The sequence below is a fragment of the Oreochromis aureus genome, linkage group 17 (genome assembly GCF_013358895.1).
Source record: "Oreochromis aureus strain Israel breed Guangdong linkage group 17, ZZ_aureus, whole genome shotgun sequence".
NCBI classification, from domain to species: domain Eukaryota; kingdom Metazoa; phylum Chordata; class Actinopteri; order Cichliformes; family Cichlidae; genus Oreochromis; species Oreochromis aureus.
The window spans coordinates 21860530-21887682 of NC_052958.1; the positions used below are offsets into that span (position 1 = coordinate 21860530).

The following is a 27153-nucleotide window of genomic DNA, read 5'->3' on the forward strand; positions in this document are numbered from 1 at the left end:
AGCAAATCACTCAGGACTCACTAACCCCCTCCCTCCTGGGCTGAATCATAAAGCGCGCGAATCACTCAGGACTCGCTCACCCCCTCCCTCCTGTGCTGAATCATAAAGCGCGCGAATCACTCATGACTCGCTCACCCCCTCCCTCCTGTGCTGAATCATAGAGCGAGCGAATCACTCATGACTCACTCACCCCCTCCCTCCTGGCTCGCAGCTACTTCTTCTTGGTTGGCAACCAATGTTAAGGCGCACTACCGCCCCCTGGCTCACAGCTCAGTGGACATTTAGATGAGAAAATATATATTTGACACATGTAAGGACAATACTAATAAAATAAAAATAAACAAAATAAATGTTCCCTTTAGAAATTCTTTTGCTCTTTTTTGCTATATAAAATAGTTGTTTTCTTTAAGAATCACTCATCTTAGCAGTAGGATTTACATTAAAAGAGAAACAAATTAAGTTTGAGTGAAAATGTAAATTTTTTGCACTCTCTGGTCAACTGACTCAGTGACTCAAATGACTCAAAAAACCCGATTCACTTTGGTGAGTGACTCATTAAAACTCGATTCAGTAAAAAGAATCAAATTTACCATCACTACTTCCGAAGCTGACGGTGGATCATGGAGACCAGCGCATAGGCTGCAGGCCCGGATGTACAGTCTACATTGGCTGTCTCTCACCCTTTACCCACCACTGTTGCTTGTCATGTGTTTCTTTGGTGTATTAAGAGTTTTTTCATGTGTTATGTGCAGAGGTGGGGTTTTTTTTCTGTTCTCAAACTGATCTCCCCGTTGGAGCTCAGTCTGGGGGGAGTTATTTTTTTCTCCTTATCTTTCCCCATGTTGTGCTTTTTCCATTGTTATACCCAGAGGTGGAAAGAGTACTAAAATATTTTACTCAAGTAAAAGTACTACTACTTTGCTGAAATTTTACTCAAGTACAAGTAAAATTACCTGTCTAAAAATGTACTCAAGTAAAAGTAAAAAGTAGCTAATTTAAAATGTACTCAGAGTAAAAGTTACATAGTTACTTTTCTGTCAGCAGGAGGACAGCCGCTTCTGAGTAGTGCAAAAAAAGACAGTGGGATATAAATCTCAAAGTAGTTCTTTTTTAGTGAAAAGAAAAACTTTACAAATTAAAGTGCAGTGGCAGTTAAACTGCAAGTCTACACATGAAAATGGATAATGGTCACCAAACTGTCAGGTATCACAGTGTTTTCAATACAAAACCATATCATTCTTTCACATGAGAATGTGTTCTAAACTGTCAAATAAGAGAACAAGTACTGAACTGAACGGCAGCTGCTTTAAAAATGTTTTTTAATTTTTTAAACTTGGCCCTGCCCTACTGTACCTCTAGATTAAAGTTCCTTTGTGTCCATCCTAGAGTGTTACTCTCTGAACTTCCTGTTAATTTTGAGGAGCAGTTGATTTTCAAAGTTAGTAGAGTTCATCCTTGCTCGCTTTGCAGTGAACAGTAGTCCAGCACAGCTAAAGAGACGCTTGAAGGCAGCTGAGGCAGGCAGGCCAGTGTTAAGTTTGAGAGAAAGTTTTTTGACGTCCCTAATAAGACATCAATGCATTACATAGCTACCGCTGGTAAATTATATCAATATACCTCGTGTTTTTTTTTTATTGGACAGTAACAGGCTAGTTAACGGGAGGTTGCAAGTGCTAATTAACAAGTAACAGAAGTCAGCTGTCTTTGACTAATCTAAGGTAAGTGAGCGTTCTGTTATTCTTTTGCCTGCAGTGTGAACATATGTGGGTTAAGTAAGAAAGTAGCCGCTTCTGTCTTTAATTTAACTATTTTTAAAATAAATTATTATTATTAACAAACAGGAAAACGTAGATAAACACATTTTCTTTTGGCAATTTACCAACCCAGTAAAAAAAATGTAAGTTGCGTGGACAACAACGTGCTAGTACCAACCAACGTTATCTGTGTTCTTCACAAATGTCTTAACTTAATGTGATTAATTTGAACACAGCCTTTTTGCTACCATAACGGTACGAGTTGTATTTAACTTACCTCTACATGATTGCGCAGGTTTGATGTGTAATTTTTAAAAGCTGCTAACTCGGTCTCTCTGGGCAAACACAGCTTACACTGCATAATAAAGCTGTTGCCTTTCTTGCACTTGAAGCCGAAATGGTCCCTTAAATACGGCCAGGGGTTCACATCCGTTTCTTCGAGTTCAGGGTCAGCAGAATTGACGGGCTTTTTTTCACTGGATCCGTAACACCGATGTCAGACTCCATCTTTAACGTGACCTTAGCGCCAATTTGTTCTACTACCCATCATTCCCTGCAGTATTTCCGAAGCGCAATGTTTTTTTTATTTTTAATTTACTCAGTAACGGGTGTGATTGAAAACGTAGCGAACTACAATACTTTTAAAAAAATATACTTAAGTAAAAGTAAAATTACAGACTTGAAAAATGACTTTAAAAAGTACAAATACACAAAAAAACTACTCAATTACAGTAACGCAAGTAAATGTAATTCGTTACTTTCCACCCCTGGTTATACCTCTCTGACCTGTCTTCCCCATGTGATGTTTTTGTGTAATGTATGTATGGTCGGAGGGTAAGATGGCGCCGCCATTGCGTGCAATAGGTCGGCAGCCTTAACATGAAATTTCCCCTTGTGGGACTAATAAAGGTATATCAAATCAAATTCTGTGTTTGTGTTTCCAGACATCAGCAGGACAACCACAGAGCAGAGTCTTCAGGATGTCTATGGAGAGTGACCGGACCAAGAGTTAAAATCCAGATTTTAATATTGAACCTGAACCCTTAAACCCAATGTTTACATAAATAAATAAATAAATATGTATACCCTTTAGCTTTCTTCCTTGCTTGAGCAGTTCTTTCTTTTGTTTTCTATTAACAAAACGTATGATAATGGCAGGTATTTGATTTTTGTTTTTCCTTGGAAGAGGATGGCATCCCTCAATATTTTTGCTGTCCATTTCGATACCCTTGCTTTTGAAGAAGGCCATTACCTGCTCTTCCAAAGTGCGTAGCTCTTGCTCGGGTGGCTCCCCTCTCTCTGATGCTGCTACCCGTGCATATGTCTGATGCTTGGTTTCCAGTCCCGTCACTATCACATCATTTACTCTTGAATATTGTTCCAGATCTGACACCCATCCTTCCAGCATAGCGATCTTCTTGTCCTTTTCCTCGCTCTGCCTTCTTATTTCTTTAATATCTTCCATTAAATTAAGTATCAGTTTTTGTTGTTTTGAAATTGTTGTTATTTCTTCTGACATAAAGTTTAGGGATTTCTTTATGTCCTCTAGTTCCTCCTCGTTGACGTTGCTCCTCTTAGGCGGCATCTTATCGGTGTTTAGGCCCGTTGGTTGCGAAGCACCCTTGAGGGTTGCCGAAACCCGGCCTGTCCTGGCAGTTAACCTCGCTGGCTGTTGGTGGAGCGAGGCTCGGCCTGCCAGCTAGCCTTGCTGGTTAGTGTTGGTACCCGGCGTGGCCTAGCAGCTAGCCTCGTGTGGGATTGGAATATTACCTTATGCCATGTTATACCCGTAATTAAAGACTGTGAAATATTATGTAGTTTTAGTTTGCATTATTCTCCTGAATTAGAAGAAGGTGATAACTATTACATTTGTTAAACTGATTTGCATTACATTAGACTGCTGATTTATTGTGAATGAATGATATTGTTTTATGATGCATTATACTGCTGAGTTATAAGAAATACTGTTCTCAGAAAGTCATTGCCTTATTTGTCTGATTAGAAGAAAGCAGAATATACCGGAGAGGTTTTCTGCCCCATCTCAGCAGGAGCAGATAAACAGGGAGCCAAGGTCATAGCTTAGGCGCCGTGTGAGAGAAAGAATGTGAATGTTTAGGCTTTTATGACTAGGTGGGGGCCACTAGAGGCTATAAGAGTTTGAGCAATGCTCCACCATTTTGAGATCTTATGCTGTCTGCGTACAGTGTTCATCTCCCACGCGTGTGTTCATTAAAAATCATCGTTTGACTCAACCCGGCCGGACCAGTGTTGTTATTGTGGTTTTCCTCTTGTATCCATCTCCAATACTTTGAACTCGTAACACTCGTTAGCTGGTGGTGGAGCCTGGTGTGGTCTGGCAGCTAGCCTCGTTAGCTGGTGGTGGAGCCCGTTGTGGCCTGGCAGCTAGCCCCTCTGGCTGTTGGTGGAGCCCGACGTGGTCTGGCAACTAGCCTTGCTGGCTAGTGTTGGTACCCGGCGTGGCCTGGCAGCTAGCCTCACCACCAGCTAACGAGAATCAGGTGTTGAAGCCCAGTCAAAGTCCAGATGTCAACCAAACTGAAATGGTGTGGCGAGCCCTTGAGAGTGCTGTGCATAAATGAACTGGCCGCAATCCTCAAATTTGTCCCTACACCCTCAAGTTTTACCTCTCATTCATTTAATTTTCTTTTAGTCTTAAATTAAACAAACAACATATGAAACAAAAGTAAGGCAAAACAAAACAAACATACATAAATAAATAAAAAGAAATAAGCAAGCACCACCACAGTATAGTTTCTTTCATATGAAAAATACAGAATGTGTAAATTTGCAGATTCACAAGTTATGGAAAAAAAACCCCCAAACAACACCCCCCCCCCAAAAAAGAACTACAACACCATTACCAGCAACATTACCGTCCTGGGTTAACCCTGTTTTCTTCATTCTTATACTTATTTAAAATTAGTTTTTTATATTTTATTTTAAACTGGTTTATGTTTTTACTTTCTTTTATTTCTTCTGTTAGACTGTTCCATAATTTAACTCCTTTAACTCCTGAGATAGACATAGTTTTTAAAGTTGTTCTAGCACTTTGTATTTTTAAATTCCATTTCCCTCTTAAGTTACACCCACCTTCTCTTTCTATGAACAATTTACAGATTTCTTTTGGAAGCAATTTATTTCTTACTTTATACATTATTTGCGCTGTTTTAAGCTTCACCAAGTCTTGGAATTTAATAGCTTGCATTTTGACAAAGAGTGCATTTGTATGGTTCCTGTACCCCACATTATTTATTAATCTAATGGCCCTTATCTGTATTACAGTTACTGTCTGTGTATTACTTTTGTATGTGTTTCCCCAGATCTCTACACAGTAGCTCATATATGGCAGTAGTAAAGCACAGTATAATATGTGGAGTGCTTTCTGATCCAACATATGCTTTGCTTTCCCCAGGACGGCAATGCCCCGTGCCAATTTCCCCCGAACATAAGTAATGTGTGGCTTCCAACAGAGCTTGTGGTCAATGATCACACCAAGAAATTTTATTTCATTTACTCTTTCTAAATATACATTATCAACACATATTTCTACTTTGATGTTTTTCTTTTGGTTTCCAAAAAACATAAATCTGGTTTTATCTAGATTCAGTGATAATTTATTTATATCAAACCACTTCTTTAATATCGTTAATTCCTGTGTGATCATCTCCAAAACCTGTGGCAATTCCACACCTGAACACTGTTTATTTGTGTCATCTGCAAATATTACAAACTTTAAAATCTGCGATACTCTGCAGATATCATGTATGTACATAATAAAGAGTTTTGGACCCAGTACTGAACCTTGAGGTACTCCACAAGCTATATCCATCAAATTAGATTTATATTCATTTATTTGTACATATTGTTGCCTATTCCCGACATAGCTTTTTAACCAGTCCAAAACCACTCCCCTGTGTGAAAGACTTTTTGTCCTTAATCAATCTGATGCTCTGCTAGCAATAGGAAAAATAAGTTTTCATGAAAAAAACACTGATATTTCACTGCAGGAAAAATTGTGAATTATAGTCCCAACAGAGAAAACAGTGGTTGGAATTTTGATCTTGTTATGTTTATATGTAGGACATGTCTGCAATGACCTCTTATAATTATTTATTTCATCAATAATTATGTTTCATCCTGCATTCTGATTCAACACACCGACTAGCCCATGACCTCCGCTTAGCGTACAGTCTTAGGGTGCACAACGTGGAGTGAAACCAGGAGCTTGTGTTTTTCTTCTGTGGTGTTTGTGGGCTCCACTTATATATTGAGGGAGCTTTCCTTAATGAGCTGATGCACGTTATTAGTCGGAAGCTGGATGGGACTAGTGTCACGGAATGCCAGGCATTCCGTGGGGATATGGGGAATGAGGACCCAAGATGCAGGACTTTGTGATGAAGGCAGTGCGTTTATTTACAGTGGTGTAAATAGTCACAGAATCAACCCCGTGTTTTCCCCTTGACTTCCGTGTCATGTCTTCACCCACAAGTCCGTGCTCCGTGCTCTTCTGCTCCGCTGTGTCCCCGCACCCCGTGCTCGTTGCTCTTGTCTCCCCTGCTCCTTCCTGGAGAAAATAACAAAGAGGCAACTGTTCAGGACAGTCGACTACCGCAGGCATGCACTCACTGGACTATACATTAATCGACACTAACGTGGAGTTTCACACAACGATCCCACGCTGAGGAGCGCTCAGCCACAGTCTTAAGAAGCTCCCCAACGACGCTCCATTAGCTGCAGGTGTGTGAGTCATCATCTGCTTCAGGTGTGGCCATCCTCTAGGTAGGACACGCCCACCAGGCCTACCTGAACCCAGTACTCAGCCGCACTCACAGACACACCCACTTGCCTATACATACAAGGACGGGAATACAAGAACAGCAGCAGTGCAGACAACACACAAACATCACATAATAACAGCAATGATTATAATAGTAGTCCACACTGCCCACGGACCCTAAATCCCTGGAGCTGGGTCCGTGACAACTAGTCCCTTTGGATTCTTGATGCTTGGAGATCAAGACTATCTGGCCTTCACTTAGCAGTTCTGGATTCATCTCATCCATTAGGAGCTCGTTTATCTGTGCTGCCAGACGCTCATGGAGTGTCATCATGTCCCAGCATCTTCACTGATTTATCCTTTAACTTTTCAGTGTAACACCATCACAGAACTCTGTGGAACTCCATAATTAACCTTAGTGTGTGAAGAAGACTCCTCATTTACATGAAGAAAATGGAAAGTGGAGTGTATTACATATGATTAAAACCACTGCATTGCAGTTCGTTTAATACTGAATAGATGAGTCCACCGTCAGAGGCCATAAGAAGATCATTTTTAACCTTCACTAAAGCTGTTTCTGTGCTGTGATGAGCTCTGAAACCTGACTGAAACTCTTCAAATAGCCATTCCTCTGCAGATGAGCAGTTAGCTGTTTGACAACTAACCTTTAAAGAACTTTTGAGATGAAATGCAGGTTGGAGACAGCTGGGTCAAGAGATGGCTTTTTAAGTAACTATTTAGCTACTGCCAGCTTGAAGGCCTGTGGTACATGATCATATTTAAATTTGAAGAATTAATTATGGCAGGACTTCTTTGAGCAGTCTTGTAGGAATGGGGTCTAAATGACACATTGATGGTTTGGAGGAAGTAATTACTGAAGTTAACTCAGAAAGATCAATTGGGGAAAAAAACTGAATTAGTATCAATGGTACTGAAAGTAGCCGTAGATAATATTACATCTGTGAGACGATTAAGAGTAATTTTTTTTCTAATGGTTAAAATTTTATTTGTGCAGAAGTTCATGAAGTCATTACTAGTTAACGCTAAAGGAATGGTTGACTCAGTGCTTTGACTTTTTGTCAGCCACAGAAGAAGATGATAACAGCAAATGAATTATATCCCTAAACTTAGTTGCAGCACTTTGATAAAGACATCAACTGTTATTAAATATATTCCCCACTGCTGTGCAAATGTAAATGTTATTAGGAAATGATCAGACAAAAGAGTTTTCAGAGAATACTGCTTCTATGCCATATTTTTGGACAGGATGCAGTGTGATTAAAGCTGGAGGAGGTGGTGAGAGGGAGGTATGAGCTTCCCTGCTGCCTCTACGACTTTAGATAAGAAGAAGAAAATTGCTGATTTATGATTTTGTTATTTTAGATTTTTAACTTTGTGATGAATTCAGTGTTCATCAATCAAATTGCATGGCACAATTCGCTGTGCATTATTTTGTTATTATTTTTTTCAGATGTCAATTTGTCATGTTTTAACAATGTGAACATCTTTTATAGTAACATGTTTTCATGTCATATTCAGCATGTCTGTTGTCTGTCTGGAGTATAATGTGTAATGTTGTCAATGCCCCTGGGATGTTCCTGGCCAGTCGCCTATCTTGGGGGTCACTGTACCGAGTGCTCCGATTACCACTGGGACCACTTCACCCTTCATACATAGGGAGAGGAAACAAACAAACAGCAAAAGATGGCACAGCAGATAGAAACGCAGGTTTGTCCTCTAACTCGTTTGTGCAGTCCAAAGGAACGCTTCATCTGGATTGCCGAATGTCAACATGCATTTGGGCCTTCAGGCTGGAGGTGGACGCAAGCACTACTGGCACTGGGGCAGTACTGCTACAAGATGGAGTTGATGACATCAGTCACCCAGTTTCCTACTTCTCAGCTGAGTTCAAGCCTCACCAACTTAACTACTCCACCATTGAGAATGAAACGCTAGCCATGTTGCTTACTTTGCAGCATTTTGACGTTTACGTAGGGTCAACTACAACTCCTGTTATGGTATATACCAAGCATAACCCTTTGATATTCCTGAAGCGCATGTACAACCACAGCCAGAGATTGATGAGGTGGGCTTTGCTTGCTCAAGAATACAATCTAGACTTCAGACATAAGAGAGGTGTGGACAATGTAATAGCTGATGCACTTTCAGGGCGCAGTGTTGACCTCCCTGATGAACATGGTGGTATGTGTTAAAAGAATGTCTGTTTTACTTTATGTAAAATTTTATGTGGGGGTGTTACAGTCGCTGACCTCTGGTGGCTCTCCCTATGTGAGAGAGCTTTTTCTCGTTTCTCCCTCTGCTGTATTCCAGGTCTGCCTCATGAGCCGCAGCTGACATGTGTTGCAGCTCATCAGCCATGGCATGAAGACTGCGTCTCTAACTGCCAAGCCCCTTCTTCTTCTTCCTCCCCTTTTTGCCTGAGCTGTGAGCTGCAGTGGTTTGGGCAGCGGGCTGTAGCTGTGTGTGTGAATTTATGAAACTTGGCGTAACTTTGGCTTTTCTTTTTGTGAGTAAAGGTGTACCTTTACTGAGATAATTGTGAACCACACTGGAAGCAGGTAGGGGTTCTCTGTCATTTTTGTTTTGACTGTTTTCTCCTGTTTTGTGGCTAGACAAGGAGTACAGCCATTGTATTTTGTTTTCTGATAGAGAGATCTTGGTTTGTCTTTTAGTTAGAAAGGAGATGTTTTGCTTGTTGCTTTGGCCTTGAAGACCCTGACGCGTAGAGCTTCCCTGTGTTTATTTTTGGGCCTAATTAGTTCTGTGAAATAAATCGTGTTTTAATGACATCGACTTTGCAGTCGTAAATGGGTTTTCATTACACTTTGTGTTACCCCCCCACCCCATTACTACTTCGTTTCTAAGTGGGGTGTAACAATGACAAGCAAGTTAATAATAAAAACTTTACTACTTGTGTTCATATACATGCTATTTAAAAAAAAGAGAGGTGATCATATCGCTTTAAGAAGCTCAACTATGACTTGCACACAACAATGTAGTCATGTGATGTGAGGGAGGAAAGAAGAGCTGCTTTACAGGAAACTGCTCAGTAAGTTCTGACTATATGCCATAGTTAACAGAACAGGAAGATTGTCTAACAAGAATGACTGTTAAAAAAACCATCCACTCTTCAGCAGTGTAAGGGCCTGCTTCCAATGAAAAGTGACATGAAGGTGAGTCATATCCAAGGAAGAAAGAATGCTGCTCTGTTTGTTAGATCAGCGTCACTAAAACTGTTAACAGTTATTAAAAGATTCACACATAGCTGTGGTAGTCTGACGGTGTGAGGAGGCTTTGCTGCTTCAGGAACTGGACAACTTGCCGTAACTGATAGAGCAGAATTTATCATTCTACCAAAAAAAAATAATAATAATAAAATAATCCTGAAGTACAGTGTTCAGCCATCAGTTCATGCCACCTCTAAATTGCTAAAAAACAAATTTAATGTCACAGAGTGAGATGCTTTGGCATGATCTTAAAGGGGCCATTCATCCTTAAAACTTTCCATTGTTGCTGAAATAAAGAAAATCATAATTTAAAACCTGCAATTTATGTTTATTCTGGTTACATTTATATAATTAGAAAATTTGTTGTAGCTGAAATATTTAAGTGTCACAAATATACCCCTCCCCACCCAGGAAGGGGCAAATAATTTTTCATGACACTGTTTCCATTCAAATGACTTTATGCTTAAATTTTTCAAAAGGCATGATAACATCAGAGTTGGTGTGATAGAGATTTTAGTATTGTCTAAGCACTTTACAGGCTCAGAGTTTAAATGTAGTATTTGCACAGTGAAGAATATCACTTGTTGAATAGTAAAATAAAACAGACAGCTGTTTTTTCAAGCACAGCAGCATGTGTGTATGCAGAAAGATCACACAATAGAGCTGTGCCTTCTGTTCTGCCAGCACTTCATTTTGACTGCCCATCTTCAAAACACAAGTTCCTGCATAGCCATAATCAGGATTTAGGATTTAAATACCACACTTGATCATGTTCAGAGCCTCAGCCTCATGAACCCGACCATGATAGCGTCATCTCAGTGTCCAAGCAACAGGAACATATACAAGAACAATGTGGGATTTATTCTATGTTCCTGTTTCCAGAGGTCAGCAACAGAGACAGAGAGCAGTCTCCAGGATGTCTATGGAGAGTGAGCAGCCCAAAGATCCTAATCCACATTTGAGTACTGAACCTGAACCTTCAAACACAAGGTTAGAGACTTTTTGTCCTTCATGGACTTGAGGGTCAGCTCACAACGGAAAGAATGTTTTCATTAAGGAGAGCTAGTCCTGTAGTGATAGTTGTATAGCTACATCTATCACTACAGACTTCTTTCTCTGCTTGTCCACCTATGTGCGGTTGATTGCCGTCACCAGATTGCCTTTCTGTATCTGGAAGTCTCACAGGATCTTAGTCATTCTCACCCATCACTGGGGGCGTACACCATCTTAACCTTGGGACCAGCACATACTCTGCACAGATGTTCCTGTATAACTCTGTATGTATGCCCTGCCTGCTAGCATCTTGCACTCAGCTGTTATGTGCTGGATTATCTCAAGGGCATCTCTATACAGGGTTTTGGCTGGTGTGGTAGACCACAGCCTCTATTGATCTCAGGCCCAGAGCTCGTTCCTGTGCTGCCACAATTACTGCTTCTGTGCCATCTTTCAATCCAGCTAAGAGCCACTTCTTCTATCTGCTGGTGTTTGCTGTGCAGTCGCCTGTCCTTCTATGATAGTTTCTCTCCTTGCTCCTCTTATTTTACAGGTTTGTGCTACCTGAGGTATTCACAAAATACACGATCATTTGTGGTCATCTTTCTGATGTACTCATGGCTCTTTCTCGTTTCATCCTGGATAGTAGTTCTGACACTCACTAGTCTTTGGCCTCCTTCTTTCCACTTAGTGTATAGTCTCAGGGTGCTGGATTTTGCACGTAACCCTTCATGCATGGGTAAGGGGCTTTCTAGTCTTATTGTCAGTGGTTTCTATTTTCTTCTTTGGCCAGCTTATTGTCCAAGCAGGGTATCTGATAACCAGCAAGGGTGTAGCTGTTCATTATTCTTCCCATTAAGCTAACGTCTCAGGACTTGCCTTACTCTTCAAAGGTATAGCCTGTGGGATTCCAAGGTACTTATAACTATCCTCATTTTCTGCAATGTAATACTTCTGGTAGTACAATCCTCTCATTTCTGACTAACTTCCTTCTCCTTATTACTATTTGAATGTTATCTGATATTGTTGCTCCTCGTGGTGGGGATCAACAAATCAATGTCTCATTCACTCCTGGCATACAGCTTGATGTCATCCATGTAGAGGTGGTGGCTGATGTTTAGTCCATTCCATAGTTGGCATCCTTAACCTTGTTAATGATCTTGCTGAGGGTTATCAGGACTATCCAGAACAGCAGTGGGGATAGAGCATCTCTTTTGTAAATGGTGACAACTTCTGCAATTGGCTTGAAGTTGGTGTTTAGGGTTGTTTGCCATATCTACATCTAATTCCCGATGAAGGCTCTGACTTTACTGTCTTTTGTACTGGTCAGAATCAGAATAATCTTTATTTGACTAGTTAGCGCACACAAACAAGGAAATTGACTATGATTTTTCTTCATGTCCACAGCCAAAAGAGATGTCATGTTTATGAGGACAAGCAGCTATCCTGCTGTGCTTTGTGTCATGACATGCTGAAGGATCCAGTCTGTACTAGATGTGGACATTGGTTCTGCAGACAGTGCATCTGCCCATACTGGGACCAGTCTGCTTCATCTGGGGATTCCTGTCCTCAGTGTAGGAAAACTTCAAGAACCAGTAATGGACTACAGACAGCAAGTTGGAGCAGCGGTGTACAAAGTAAGACTGAATATCTGCCTGCTGAAGGGCTTATTAATGAAAACTATTTTTTGGTGTTTTGTTCAGATATTAAATCAATATTAAATTCTTTCTTTGTTTTTGATTATTTTTCTTGTCTTTCAGAAGATGCTGGCGGTCAGAAGGTTTTAGATGAACATAAGATCGATCTCAGGAAGAAATATAAACATGTGACTGAAAGAGCTGATGAAATGGGCAGTGGAACTGTCTATCAGGGAATCTATGCAAAGTTCCATATCACAGAGGGACAAAGTAAAACGGTTCATACCCAGCACGAGGTGAGGCAGCTAGAAATGGCTTCCAAGGAGAAACCCATGCATGACACTCAAATCAGGTGCCAAGACATTTTTGAAGCCTTACCTGAACAACAGAAACCCATCAGAGTGGTTCTGACGACTGGTGTTGCTGGAGTTGGAAAAACATTCTCAGTACAGAAGTTCACTCTGGACTGGGCAGAAGGTTTGGAAAACCAAGACATCGATGTGGTGGTCTTGCTTTCATTCCGGGAGCTGAACATGATCAGAGATGACCGGTACAGTCTTCTGGAACTGCTTGATGTTTTTCATCCAATATTACGAAAGGTGACAGCAGAGCAGCTCGCTGTCTGCAAACTTTTGTTCATCTTTGACGGCCTGGATGAAAGCAGACTTTCACTGAATTTCACTAAAGGGAAGCTTGTGTTTGATGTCACATGGAAGTCATCAGTTAGCGAGCTGCTGACAAATCTCATCAACGGGAATCTGCTTCCCATCTGGATAACTTCCCGACCTGCAGCAGCCAATCAGATCCCTCCTACATGTGTTGACAGGGTAACAGAAGTACGAGGCTTCACTGATGCCCAGAAGGAGGATTACTTCAGGAGGAGATTCAGTGATGAAGAGCTGTCCCGCAGAATCATCTCCCACATGAACACATCCAAGAGCCTCCACATCATGTGTAGAATCCGTTTTCTGCTGGATCACTGCTACAGTTCTGGAGCACATGTTGACTACAGAAGAGAGAGGAGAGCTGCCCAAGACCCTGACTGACATGTACTTACATTTCCTACTAATTCAACCAAAAAAGTACGAGTATCATGAGGGACATAAAACACGTCCACAGAAACTGATGGAGACTGATAAGCAAGACATTCTGAAGCTGGGAAGCCTGGCATTTGAACATCTAGAGAAAGGAAACATTGTGTTTTACCGAGAAGACATGGAGCAACATGGTATCAATGGTGCAGGGGTCTCTTTGTACTCAAGAGTTTGTACAAATGTCTTCAAAAGAGAATGTGGTATCTTCCAGAAACCAGTCTACTTCTTTGTTCATCTGAGCTTTCAGGAGTTTCTTGCTGCAGTCTACATGTTTCACTGTTACACCAACCAGAAGACAGAAGTGCTTCAGAAGTTCCTGAGAAATGGTCTTTGTATTTATCCTGAATCTTTAGTATCTTATTCATCATCATCCACAGATATATCCTTTCTGGATAAATTTTTGTGGAGAGTCATGCAGAAATCCCTCGAAAGTAAAAACGGCCACCTGGACCTGTTTGTCTGCTTCCTTCATGGTCTCTCTCTGGAGTCCAACCAGAGACTCTTAGGAGATTTGCTTTGTCAGACAGAGACAAATCCGCAAATAAATGACAGACTCATAGACCTTTTCAATTCAGAGACTTCAATTCAAAAAATGACACTAAACAGCTATAGAAACTTCAGAGGCCTGTGGGGTCAAACAGAGGAAAGACCCAGAGCATTATCAATCACCCAGCGAGTCATCAACAATGTGACGACAATGAACATTTACAACATGTCTCCGGACACAAGCATCAACATCTTCTATTGTCTGTTGGAGATGAATGACCGCACATTGCATCAGGAAATCCAAGAGTTCCTGAGGTCAAAGAACAGATTAGGGAGAGCCCTCTCTGAGTCCCAGTGCACTTTTCTGGTCTTCATGCTGCAAACATTTGAAGAGGTTCTGGATGAGTTGGATCTGTGGAAGTTTAACACAACATTGGTGGGAAAATGGAAATTGATTCCAGCTGTGAGGAACTGCAGAAAGGCTCGGTGAGACAAGGAGTGATTAACATCTTAAATCGGTGTTAATTAAGCTGTTCTGGGTGTTTTTTGTTTTTGGTTTTTGTTTTTTTTTTTTTTTTTTTTTTTTTGTGCTTGATTATTTGTGTGTGTGTGTGTGTGTGTGTGTGTGTGTGTGTGTGTGTGTGTGTGTGTGTGTGTGTGTGTTTATCTTTTTAATTTTTATCTTTTTTTTTTTTTTTTTTTTACAACTTTATTTATAGTTTTCAACAAAACAGTTCAGCATTTCTTACAAAAGTTGTGAACCCCACCCCCATCCAGGTGGCATCCCCACAAATAAGAAAACACAATTAAAAAAAACAAAACAAAACAAAAAAAAAAAACCAACCAAACAAACAAACAAACAAACAACAAAAAAAAAACTCAAACCAATCTGTGTCAATCATTATAGCACCAACATCCGGACCTCTGGCACATGAGAGAAGTAACAAAAAATAAATAAATCCCAACAGTCAAGGTGCGGACATTGAGGAGACTAGGGACGGCAGTCAGAGAGGAGAGCAAGAGCATAAATTACCAACAAATAAAGAACAATAAGTCAGGCAAAAGGCAGACTCTTGATATGAGTTATGAACTGCGACCAGGTTCTGTCATATTTACCCTCCAAGCCGTGCACTGTATACCTAATTTTTTCCAGAGCTAATCCCAACATCACCTCTCTAATCCAATGGACATAGGAAGGGGGATTCGTCGCCTTCCAGTCCAACAGTATCAGACGGCGGGCATGCAACGAGGCAAAGGCTATTGCATTTTTATGGAGGTGGGAGAGCTTTAGCTCATCACGAGCTACACCGAAGATAGCTATCAAAGGGTCAGGCCGCAGTGTTTCGCCAGATATAGCTGACAGTGATTGAAAGATTGATGACCAGAAACCATACAAAGAGGGACATGACCAAAACATGTGCCCCAAAGAAACAGGAGAATAATCACATCTAGGACAGTTTGGTGCAACATTAGGGTATAATTTAGACAGTCTGTCATTAGAATAATGCAACCTGTGGACAACCTTAAATTGAATCAAGCCATGTCTAATACAGAGAGAAGATGTGTGTATCGCTGTATGGTATTTTTCCAGGTGTCTTCTGGTATAATTTCTCCGACCTCCCCTTCCCATGCTGCCTTAATTTTGTCCCATGTATGAGGGCAGCTATCAAGAATTAATGCATAGATCTTTGATATTGCTCTTTTAGTGGGTTGACTCACATTAAGAACTAAATACAGTAGGTCTTTAGAGGGTGGAGATGGGTACCCTGAGAAAAATTTAGAGGCAAAACTCCGAGCCTGAAGGTATCTGAAGTAGTGAGACTTAGGTAAATTATGGTCTTCACATAAAGATTTAAATGAAACAAAGCCATCCTCAGTGAAGAGATCTCGAAGAAGACCAAGCCACTTCTGTGCCAAGCTGCAAATGAATGATCTATTTGAGATGGTGCAAAAGATGATTAAACATTATTGGAGAGAAGCTACATGTATTTGTCAAATTAAAATGTTTCCTGAATTGACCCCAGATCTTAATCGAATTTTGAACCACCAAATTTGAGTTCAGCTCAGGTGCTTTGATATTTAGTGGGAGAGGGGCAGTTAAGATCGAAATCGGAGAAACTGGGAGTGTAGCTCTCAGTTCCATATCAGTCCAGACTGGACCCTCCTTACCTGCAAACATGGTTATCCAATATGTCAGCTTGACAATATTAGCTGCCCAATAGTAAAATAAGAAATTGGGTAAACCCAAAACACCATCAGATTTAGCTCTCTCCAGGCTTGCTTTCCTTATACGTGCAGGTTTTTTGTTCCATATGAACAAAGAGATAAAGCGATCCAGCTGAGCAAAATAGGATTTGGGGAGAAAAATGGGAATCATTTGGAATAAATAAAGAAACCTGGGCATTACAGTCATCTTCACTGCATTTATCCGTCCTGCCAGTGAGAATGGAATTTTTGACCACCTATCCAGATCAGTTTTGGTACGATGTAAGATAGACCTGTAGTTATACTGGAAAATAGCCTTAATTGAGCCAGCTATTTCTATTCCCAGATATGTAAATTTGTCATTTTCAATTTTAAAAGGCAAATTTTCACAAGTGATCTGTTTTGCCAGAGTATTTAATGGAAACAATAAAGATTTTGACAAATTAACTTTATACCCCGATATGTTACTAAACTCTTGTAGCCAGTGGAGAAGGTAGGGCATACTCTCAATTGGGTCTGATATCTGCAAAAGGAGATCATCAGCATAAAGCAAAGTTTTATGGTTTATTTCACCCCTGGATATACCTTTAATCCTCCCATCAGATCTGATAGCAATTGCCAGTGGTTCGATTGCAATGTCAAACAGGAAGGGCGACAGGCAGCAACCCTGCCTCGTTCCCCTGTAGAGCGAAAAATATTCCGAAATCAGACCATTTGTCCTGACTGCAGCCATAGGTGTTGAATATAGGACTTTGATCCACCTACAAAAAGTAGGCCCCATGCTGAATTTTTCTAAAACTGCGAAAAGATAGGACCATTCGATTCTATCAAACGCCTTTTTCAGCGTCAAGGCTCAGAATAACTTCCGGATGTATTGTTGAATGGGGAAAATATCACATTAAATAGTCTTCTCACATTAAAAATGACTGCCGTCCAGGAATGAAGCCTGTTTGGTCCTCATTAATAATGGTGGAAATAATAGGGTCTAAACCGTTGTGCAAGAGTTTTGGTTAAAATCTTATAGTCACAGCACAGAAGACTTATTGGCCTGTATGAACTACACTGTACAGGATCCTTATCTTTCTTTAGTAAGACTGAAATCGTGGCCTGGGTAAGCGTCTGCGGCAGATTTCCAGTAGCAAAAGATTCATCATAGACTGATTTTAGGATGGGTGTGAGTTTTGAAGAGAATTCCTTGTAAAACTCTATGGGGAAACCGTCCGGACCTGGCGCCCTTCCAGTCTGAGACAACTTGATAGCACTCGCTATCTCCTCAATCGACAATGGCTGTTCTAAAGACGACTGAGCATCTGGAGAAAGCTTGGGAAGATCCAGCGAATCAAGAAACGACTAGATCTCAAGCGAGTTACTACCCACCTCTGATTGATATAGGGTAGAATAGAATTGTTTAAACTGGTCATTAATGACTCGGGGGTTGCGGGATATCGAGTCAGCACCTATTTCAATTCCTGAAATCATTTGTCCAGCTGACTGCTGTTTGAGCTGAAGTGCAAGGAGCCTCCCCGCTTTATCTCCATGCTCATAGTATACCTGTCTGGATTTAAAAATATTTTTTTCGGCTTTCCATGTCATAAGCGTGTTAAATTCAGTTTGCAACAGTAGTTTCTCCTTAAAAAGATCTGGCGTAGGTGAAAGAGCATAGCGCTTGTCAATATCTGCAATTTTGTCAGCCAGTTCTTTAAGTTGTTTAGAACGCTCCTTGTCTCTATGTGCCACATAAGAAATAACTTGGCCCCTAATATAGGCTTTCATAGACTCTCACAAAACTCCCTTGACACATCCTGAGTGTCATTAATTTCCAAAAAGAAGTCAATCTGATTGTTGAGAAATGTTCTAAAGTGTTCACATAAAAGTAATTGGGGGTCTAGCCACCATGTTCGTTGGGGCGCTACATTGCCTGGAAAAACCAGACCCATCTGCACAGGGCTATGATCTGATAACACTATACTGTGATATTTGGTGCTGGAAATTAAGGGAAGTAGCTGGTTATCGACAATAAAGTAATCAATCCTGGAGTAACTATGATGAACAGGGGAGAAAAAGGAAAATTGCTTCGTAGTTGGATTTTTTATACGCCAAGGGTCTGATAAGCCGTAAGAACAAAGGAGGGAATTAATAGCCACTGCAGCTGACGAGAGATTGTTGCTCGACCTTACGCTTGACCGGTCCAACTGGGGATGAAGGACACAATTAAAGTCTCCACCTAGAATTAGTTTGTAGGAGTTAAGGTCTGGGAGAGTCGAAAAAAAATTAAGAAAGAATTGTGCATTGTCCCAGTTAGGTCCATAAATATTAGCCAATATTAATGGTGTATTAAACAGCTTGCCCACTACAACAATATATCTGCCATTAGGATCTGATATTACTTCAGAGTGTTCAAATGGAACCCCTTCCTAATTAAAATTGCTGTTCCCTGGCTTTATAGTTAAAAGCGTGAATGATATATTTGTCCAATCCACTTACAACTTAGTCTTTTTGGGAGTTAATATTTAAGTGTGTCTCCTGTAGAAACATTACATCAGGTTTGAATGATTTCAAATGACTAAATACTTTGCTCCTTTTAACCAAATTATTCAGCCCTTTGACGTTCCAGCTAATGAATGAAACCGCTTCTTGTTGATTATTTACATTATCCAGAATCATAGTGCCACAATCGATAATAAACCGATCCTACACGTTGGCTATATCTCAGTACTTCAATGCCTGTTTGAGTCAAATCATAAACCACAAATAAACCCAAAACAAAACTGACAAAAGCAAACAGATAAACATAGACAAACCTCTTACCATCCTGGACCCCTGGGCTGGTCTTCCTTAAACCTGAGACTGCCCTGAAAACTCTCCTCTCTCTCCTAGGCATATAACACGTTTACACTAACTTAAACTCTTACATGAACTCAGCAAAGGCAGAACAAAATGCAATAGGACCCTTGTCTCAACACTATTATTGCTGCATGCATGCCGGCACCCATCCGCTTACAGGCTGGTACGGTTCCGAACACTCACAATTGGAAAATAATCCCACAAGAAAAGAGTAAAATCCAATAAAATTAATGACACTGGTGGTAAAAAGGGGATTAATTAAACAGAATACATTAGAAAACAAAGTAAAAGTACTATTAGGGTTATAGTGTCAAGTTGGGACTCAACGTTAACCACACTGACGTGGCAGAGAAAAGAGAAAACCAATAAGGATACTAAAGATATTCTTAAATAAAATATTCTCCAGGCCGCATGATGTCCACAGAAACTCTCAACATATTGTAGCTATACATTGTCCAAACATAAAATGCATCCAACTGTAGCGTGGCGACGTTTACCAGTCAAAGTACAGCCTGTGCAGACTACCTCAATGCTAGCATGCAGCGTATGATACCTGTTATGGCCCGTGAATTAACTGTCACTCTCCCTCCGTCTCCCGTGGGCGCAGATTGGTCTCGACGTAGTGCTTTGCCTTGATCGGGTCTTGAAAGACATCTGCTCGCCAGCTGGGGCCGTGATCTTCAATGTAGCTGGATACAGGAGACCATATTTCACGCCCGTACACCGGCGAAGCAATCCTCTCACCTCGGTAAAGGCTGCTCTCCTTTTTCTGACGGCGGCCGAGTAATCTGGGTAGATGTAAAAACGCTTCCCATTATGGGTGATGGGACCTGCTCCCATGGCCTTTCGAAGAACATCCACTTTCTCCTGAAAGTAGTGGAACTTGACGATTATCGGTCTCGGGGCATCTCCATCCTTTGGCCTCGGCTGCAGGCTCCTATGCGCCCGATCAAGCGTCGGCGTATAGTCGAGGGCGAGCGCTTCCTTCAACAATTCAGCCACGGCTCTCTCCAGTCGTATATTTCCGAATCCCTCTTCCACTCCAATTAGTCTGCAGTTATCTCGCCGCTGTCGGGACTCCAAATCATCGGTCTTGTCTGCCAACCGGGCGACTTGAGTAGATAGCGTATCAACTTTAGCTTCAAGTGCTACAACACGGTTAGCCTGGCCATTAGCTTCCTCCTCAAGATCATCAATGCGGGTCGAGAATGTGGCGCTTTCTTTCTGTATTTCTTCAATAGCCTTCGCAAACTCTGCGCGCACATTCAGGATTTCTGTCCTTAAATCACTCGCTAAGTTGTCTATTTTCTTGTGTAGTTCACCTGCAGCTGCCATCACAGACGAGTCGATCTTGGCTAGCACATTCTGCTCCGTTTGCTTTATGGCAGCCATGATTGCGCCGAGATCCGACCCTGACCCCACCCCCGCGGCCGGATCCACATCAGGCAAGTCTGAGGCATCAGGCCCCGGCCTCGGCTTGTGCGATTTAGGCATTTTGAACAGCTTTAGACTACAAAACACAACTAATTCGAAAGACTAGGCACTTTTGAGACAGGTTCGCACCGGGAAGTACGAGAAGGAGAGTGGGAAAATTAAATAAATGTTCAATCTAAGCAGAGCTCGCAAGAACACGTCTTCACATGTCGCTGCTCAGCTGCGCCCCCCTTAATTTTTATCTTTTGTAGTGATAAAAGAATGAGGGTAGTGCATATAATGTACAATGATATAAGGCTAAAGGTTGTCCTTGTTACTGAAATTATTGCTATTATTTACATTTATTTTGCCTAATCCATTATTTGAGAAAGAATACTGTTAGACCCGGCCTCTCCCTTAGATAGTGTGAGGTTTTTGGCAATTCAGGATGGGCTCAGCATATAAGCATAAGTGGATGGATGCAGTAATAAAAGAATGTGACTGTGGTTCTCATTGTTGTGGTTGTTTGTTTTGTCTTTGCCTTTAACTATCGAGTGTTATTGACTATGTTTTTAGGTGCAAGGTCATTTTGGGTGACTTAGCATCAGAAGGCCACCAATGCATCACTTTTTCACACCTAATTCAAATCTACATGATTATCATATCTGCATTTGTACACCTTTGGGCCTTTAGGCCAAAGGACAAGGGAGTGAACTGATGAGGACATCTAGTGGGCAAATAATATAAGATAACCACAGATTTGTGTGTGAGCACCCCATTTCCACATGAAATGTATGAAAAATGTGCTATCTTTATAATAAATTTTAAAAATGTATCTGTCATTGTAGACTTTCTGGATGTCAACTGTCACTGGCTCACTATGAAACCATAGCCTCAGCTCTAAAGGCCAAGAACTCCCATCTGACAGAGCTGGACCTGAGCTTGAATGTGATGCAGGATTCAGGAGTGGATCTGCTGTCTGCTGCATTGAAGAGCCCAAATTGTAGACTGGAAACTCTGAGGTCAGTTTACTGAATGAGCCTTAGTTTGAAGTGTTAAGCAAGTTCGTCTTGCAATCGGAAGGGTGCCGGTTCGAGCCCTGGCTCGGACAGTCTCTGTCCTTGGGCAAGACACTTCACCTACTGGTGATGGCCAGAGGGGCTGATGGTGCGATATGGCAGCCTCGCTTCTGTCAGTCTGTCCCAGGGCAGCTGTGGCTACAACTGTAGCTTGCCTCCACCAGTGTGTGAATGTGAGAGTGAATGAATAGTGGAATTGTAAAGTGCTTTGAGGGTCTCGAAAAGTGCTATATAAATGCAATCCATTATTATTACCTATGCTGTGTGATGAATGTAATGTTCCCTGTCTCTGCTCCGCCCCCCGGTGATGCATTGGATATATTTGTGGCCTAGTGTGATATTTTATGTGTTAGTAATCTCTGTTTTCAGTACTTTCAGTACTGGTTTTCCTTTTAGATATGGCTACTGAAGATTACTTGTAGTTAGAATGCTCTGCCTCCAGTGTCTTTCAAATTGGGTCCTTTACAATCCATACACCAAACCAATAGTTGAGGATAAAATCAACAATTCTGTTCTCTAGGTAAAAAAAAAAAAAAAAAAAAAAAAAAAAAAGGTTACCTCACAGTAATCTGAGATAAGAAAACCTGAGGGCCATATAAATTTTGTTCTTCAGCATGTAATCTGTGTTTGTGGCAATTGAAGTCTTCTTTCTGGTTAGAGGACTGTGTCAGATGTCTGAGAGTGATTTGATTTTGTTCTTTTTGATGAGCTTCTAATTTTTGTTGTCATTATTTTGTTTTTAATAACTTGATATTGGAAGTAGCTTTCCTTTCTCTTTAAGTTTAGTTTTTAATTGTAAACAGAACTTGCTTTGTCATGTGGACTTTTTAAACATTATTATTATTGTTACTCCCCCACATTACCGGGAACCCACGCTAACAAAAGCTTTTTTTTTTTTTTTTTTTTTTTCCCCCCAAAACTAGAAACAATGACATGAGACACGTACCTTCAAAGTAAAACAGTAAACACACCAACTGAACTCTAGACATGTAAACTTAGCAGACTGGGGAGACAGAACATAGGGACCTGAAACATGGGAGAGAAAGGCACAGTAGACATAACACGGAACACAGGGAAGCCATCACACAAAACCTAAGAACTAAACCCTTGACAGCAATAATTGAAACCTAGGGAAATGACAATAATCAAAACAGTACAACCAAGGACTCAGAAAATAAACCATAATATAAAAATACAAAAACTCAAAATGCTGGGTCACAAAGACCCAGAACCGTGACACTATCATAATGGTGTAACGCTGAAGGGAAATGTGATTCAATTTTATTTCAGAAATGGTCACTGATCAGGACAGACTGAACATCCACATTTAAAAACACATCTGATTGTATGATCAATGGTTTTGTTCCCGTTTTATTCTTTGTGTAGATTGTATGGCTGCAAACTGTCAGAGACCAGGTGTGCTACACTTGTCTCAGCTCTGAAGTCTAACTGCTTCCATGTGAAAAACCTCGACCTGAGTATCAACAGCTTGATGGATTCAGGAGCAGAACAACTGTCTGACCTTGTGAGGAGCCCACACTGTAGACTCGACACTCTGAGGTCAGACATCATGTTTTCGTTGTTTGTTGAGATTATAATGTTAAGTGCTGGAAACACTAAACAACAGATACGAGCATTACACTGGTACATCACAAGTATCCTAATGGCAGCCTGCTTTCATATTCTGTGGTTCATTGCATTTGCTATTACAGATCAATACTGAGCCTCATTCTTAAAATAACAAACAGTCTGCTACTAAATTTGATCTGCAAAAGGTGATATTCTGTACTATTGGTCACATTAAAAAAAAAACTACTATGATTTTTTTTAATTGATTGATGAATATTCTTTGACTGGTATTCATTTTCTAAACATCTCTTCTTCAGCCCAGCTCTGAAATTGATTTTGAAACAATGAATGAATTCATCAAGCATGCTGTTTAAAAATTGTCCTTTTTTATTTATTCATTTTCTTTTAAAGATTGGAGGAATGCAGTTTGTCAGAGTACAGCTTTGTCTCTCTGGGCTCAGCGCTGAGGTCCAACCCCTCCTATCTGAAACATTTGAACCTGAATGACAACAACCTGCAGGACTCAGGAGTGAAGCAGCTCTGTGGTTTTTTGGAGAATCCACTTTGTACACCGGAAACTCTGAGGTCAGTTCATTTTTCTTTTGCTTCATATTTGTTTGCATGTTTTAGAGCAGAAAAGGGAAAAGCTATCCAAACCGACCTGGCCCTATATGAGAAGGTAAGTACTCATAAACCTAATAACTGGTTTTGCCATTATTGGCAGCCATAACTGCAATCAAACATTTGTTATAACTTACAAGGAATCTTTTATATATCTGTAGAGAAAATCTGGCCCACCCATTTTTGCATAATTGTGTTAATTCAGCCAGAGTAGAGGCTATTAGAGTATTAAAGGGTTTTTTATTTATTTAATTTTCTTTTTACTTGTGTCCTGTCTGGCACCTTTTGTAATGAGAATTGTGATCTGAATGTGATGTTGAGCAAACTATATTTGCTTGTCCAAGATGTGCTTTGTAAATTCTTTATAGGCTCCTCTTCCTCATGTGTTACTTTTATCATTCTTCATTTCCATTTGTGCCACTTGACAATAGTGCATTAAATGTACAATTTGGCAAAATCCAACCTGACAGGCAGGAGGGGAAAAAAAGACAGAACGGAAAAGGAACTGGGGAGAAAAGGGAAAAAAATAGTTATAGTTAATAAAAATAGGATAAAAATAGAAAAGATTTTCACATCTATGGACAAAAAATCCTCTGAAATCCACATGAAAATGAGAATACGTGTGATTAGAATGTCTATAATTTTGTCCATCTTATATTCTTGATTAAAGATTGAGGAGCTGCGATTTGTCAGAGATCAGCTGTTCTTCATTGGTCTCTGTTCTGAAGTCCAACCCCACTCATCTTAAATATCTGGAGCTGAGTAACAACAACCTGAAGGATTCTGGAGTGAAGCAACTGTGTGGTTTTCTGGAAAGTTCAGACTGCAGACTGGAACATCTCAGGTCAGTTCGTTACCTGAAATTTTATGTGTTGTAGAAACTTAGATACGCCGTGTAAGTTGTGAAAGGAAATAAGCAGAGTTATGTTTTGATTATTCTCAATCAAAAAATGTTCAGTCATAACATATTCTCAAAAGTGTCAAATCTGTTTACAGAAAATTAGAGTTAGAAAATGAATTTCATGAAGGAGACATTTTCTGGGTTTTTTGTTCTGTTGATTTGAATTCATTAAAATGCCTGATAATCCTGTGGAACAAACACACATAAGCGAAAGCCTTTTTAATGAGTATGAGATTAAATGCTGTCGCAACAGTTTACTGATGTGTAAAATGCTAACATGAAATTGATCTTCAATAACAGGAGGAAGTTCTTTTAGAATGTAGAGGTCACTGAGACATAGAGCTCTTTAGGACAATTAATCATTTTTTAAATATAAAACTATATATAACTTATTCTTTATTCAGATTAGGGTGGTGCAGTTTGTCTGGGATGAGCTCTGCTCTTCTTGGCTCAGCCCTCAAGTCCAACCCCTCTTATCTGAAGCATCTACACCTTAGTGGCAATGAACTCAAGGATTCAGACGTGGAGCTGCTGTTGGATCTAGCCAAGAGTCCACACTGCAGACTGGAGTATCTAAGGTTAGTAGAGGGGTCGAGTCATTCAGGACTCAATTTTGTTCCACGGTGGACTGGAAACGGAGTTCACACATGCAAGGACTTTCAGTGTGGAGCTTCTAATTTAGCACATTCACTCCAACTTGTTATCACAAGAGCTGAGAGAAAGCTGGTTACGCTGCTCCACAGCTGCTCTGAACAGGAGTGGTTGCATGTACTGCATCAGCTAATGAAGGGAGCCTATGTACACAGCCATTTATCAATTCTGTTCTTTGTTCTCTCTTCTTAGCTGGAAGTAAAGGGTGGAGCCTTGAGAAAGGATGATCTGTGTCCCGATCTCCAGAGATGTTGAAACAGCAGCATCAGCCACAATCCCCGTGTGTACCTCTGGATCTGACTGAGGCTCATCAGTGTATCTGCACTGCTCTGCTGCTGCTGTCCTTTTACAGTCTCTGCAGACACATTCACACTCCTCCTTGACCTGCATTTTATTTCATGTTTTTATTTATTTACATATTCTTAAGCCAGAATTTTTTCTGTTTATGACACAAGTCCGAGAATCATATAAGTGGCACACAGAGTACTTCAGTGACTTTGAACTAGTGTAAAGTCTGTGGCTATCACTGTTTTCGTCTTCTTCTTCTTCTTCTTCTTCTTTATCATGATACCTGATCACAGTGTTGGGTGTCACTACTTCAACAGTAAAACTAATCTCTGTAATCAGATTACATTTTTCACTAACACAGTAATGGACCATAGTGTAATACTAAATTAATTAATTGCATTATAGTTACTTATATTATCTGTGTTATAAAAGGTTGTTCAGTTGTCTGCATGCCAGTCACACTGAAGTCTCATTAGGCTGGTTTTCAGCTGCTTTCTCTTCCCGTTGCCTTTTTTGTTTGTTTGTTTGTTTGTTTGTTACCAACACACAACCACCCATATCTTAATCAATACATTTTCTTTTGTATCTTAATGTTTTGTTGGTCAGTTTTCGTAATATATATTCAATATATTATGCCAATAAAGGTTATTGGTAATTGTAATCATTAGAGATGTCTCCGTTTTATATGTGAAACATCCATGCACACAATAATGATAACAGTCACTACTGCAAACCTTGACGGCTAATGTACAAAAAACGATTAAACAATAAAAACAATACAAAAATAAACAATAAAAAATAAAAATGTGGCTCTGTATCATCGTCTCTCTGTCACGAGTAACCTCTGGCTATGAATATTTGCAGCTACATGAGCATATCTGTATGTGCATAAATAATCTTAAGCTTATTGCATAATGTGATTAAAATTTGCTTTATTGTTCCCAGTGTGGGCATTTATAATTTGATCTAATATCAGCCTTCTCTAATAGATGATAGCATCTTTAAAGTCACTGTTTCACATTTAACTTAAAAAAAGCTTTCCAATCATTCATGGATGTAAAGTTTTAGAAAGAGAGAGAGATAATTTTGTAGTGGTTAAAGGAGCTGTGGCAGTTTGTGTTAAAATAACAACCTTAATCTCAACATTTTGATCTTGAATAATAATATAAATAATATAAATTCTATTTTGAATTTAATCTTAAACCCCGGTTCCTCCGGGGTTTTCATACAGCTGAATAAATGTCAAACAGAAAACTGATTAAACAGAAGTGTGAGATGGTCAAGAATTTGCGCCACCGTCTGGTTATATTTTAGATAGCAAAGAGCAGGAGGCAGAGTTTCACTCCACCGAGAGAGCTCATGACGTAATTCTGAAGGCTAGACCATCAAATTTCACAGTCGCTCACTTCCGGCCTACCCGGCTTTGGGAGGACCCGGCCTTCGTGATCTAAGTGGGCCAGGTCCTCCCAAATCCTCCTCAGGAGGATGCAGCCTCTGAATTTGGACACCCCAGCTGTTTCCGGCCACTACTATCACTAGGTATAGCAACATCTATCCCTGTGGTTGTCTTCT

The 27153-nt window shown here is 40.4% G+C and overlaps 1 protein-coding gene across 3 annotated transcripts; it reads left to right on the forward strand.

The window, feature by feature from the left end:
• The first annotated feature begins 8779 nt into the window (after positions 1–8779).
• LOC116313631 (NACHT, LRR and PYD domains-containing protein 14-like) lies at positions 8780–27089 on the forward strand. Of its 3 annotated transcripts, none has more exons than XM_039601604.1 (10): positions 8780–9131; positions 10683–10790; positions 12201–12430; positions 12554–14496; positions 21321–21494; positions 22938–23111; positions 23532–23705; positions 24412–24585; positions 25047–25220; positions 25486–27089. In XM_039601604.1, exons 4-10 carry the CDS (start codon positions 13430–13432, stop codon positions 25493–25495), a joined length of 1947 nt encoding a protein of 648 aa, XP_039457538.1. In that variant the 5' UTR covers positions 8780–9131; positions 10683–10790; positions 12201–12430; positions 12554–13429; the 3' UTR covers positions 25496–27089. The 3 variants fall into 3 exon arrangements, with proteins under 3 accessions (XP_039457538.1, XP_031587242.2, XP_039457539.1); XM_031731382.2 differs by having other exon boundaries at positions 12557–14496; XM_039601605.1 differs by lacking the exon at positions 8780–9131 and adding an exon at positions 9515–9746.
• The last annotated feature ends 64 nt before the right edge of the window (positions 27090–27153 follow it).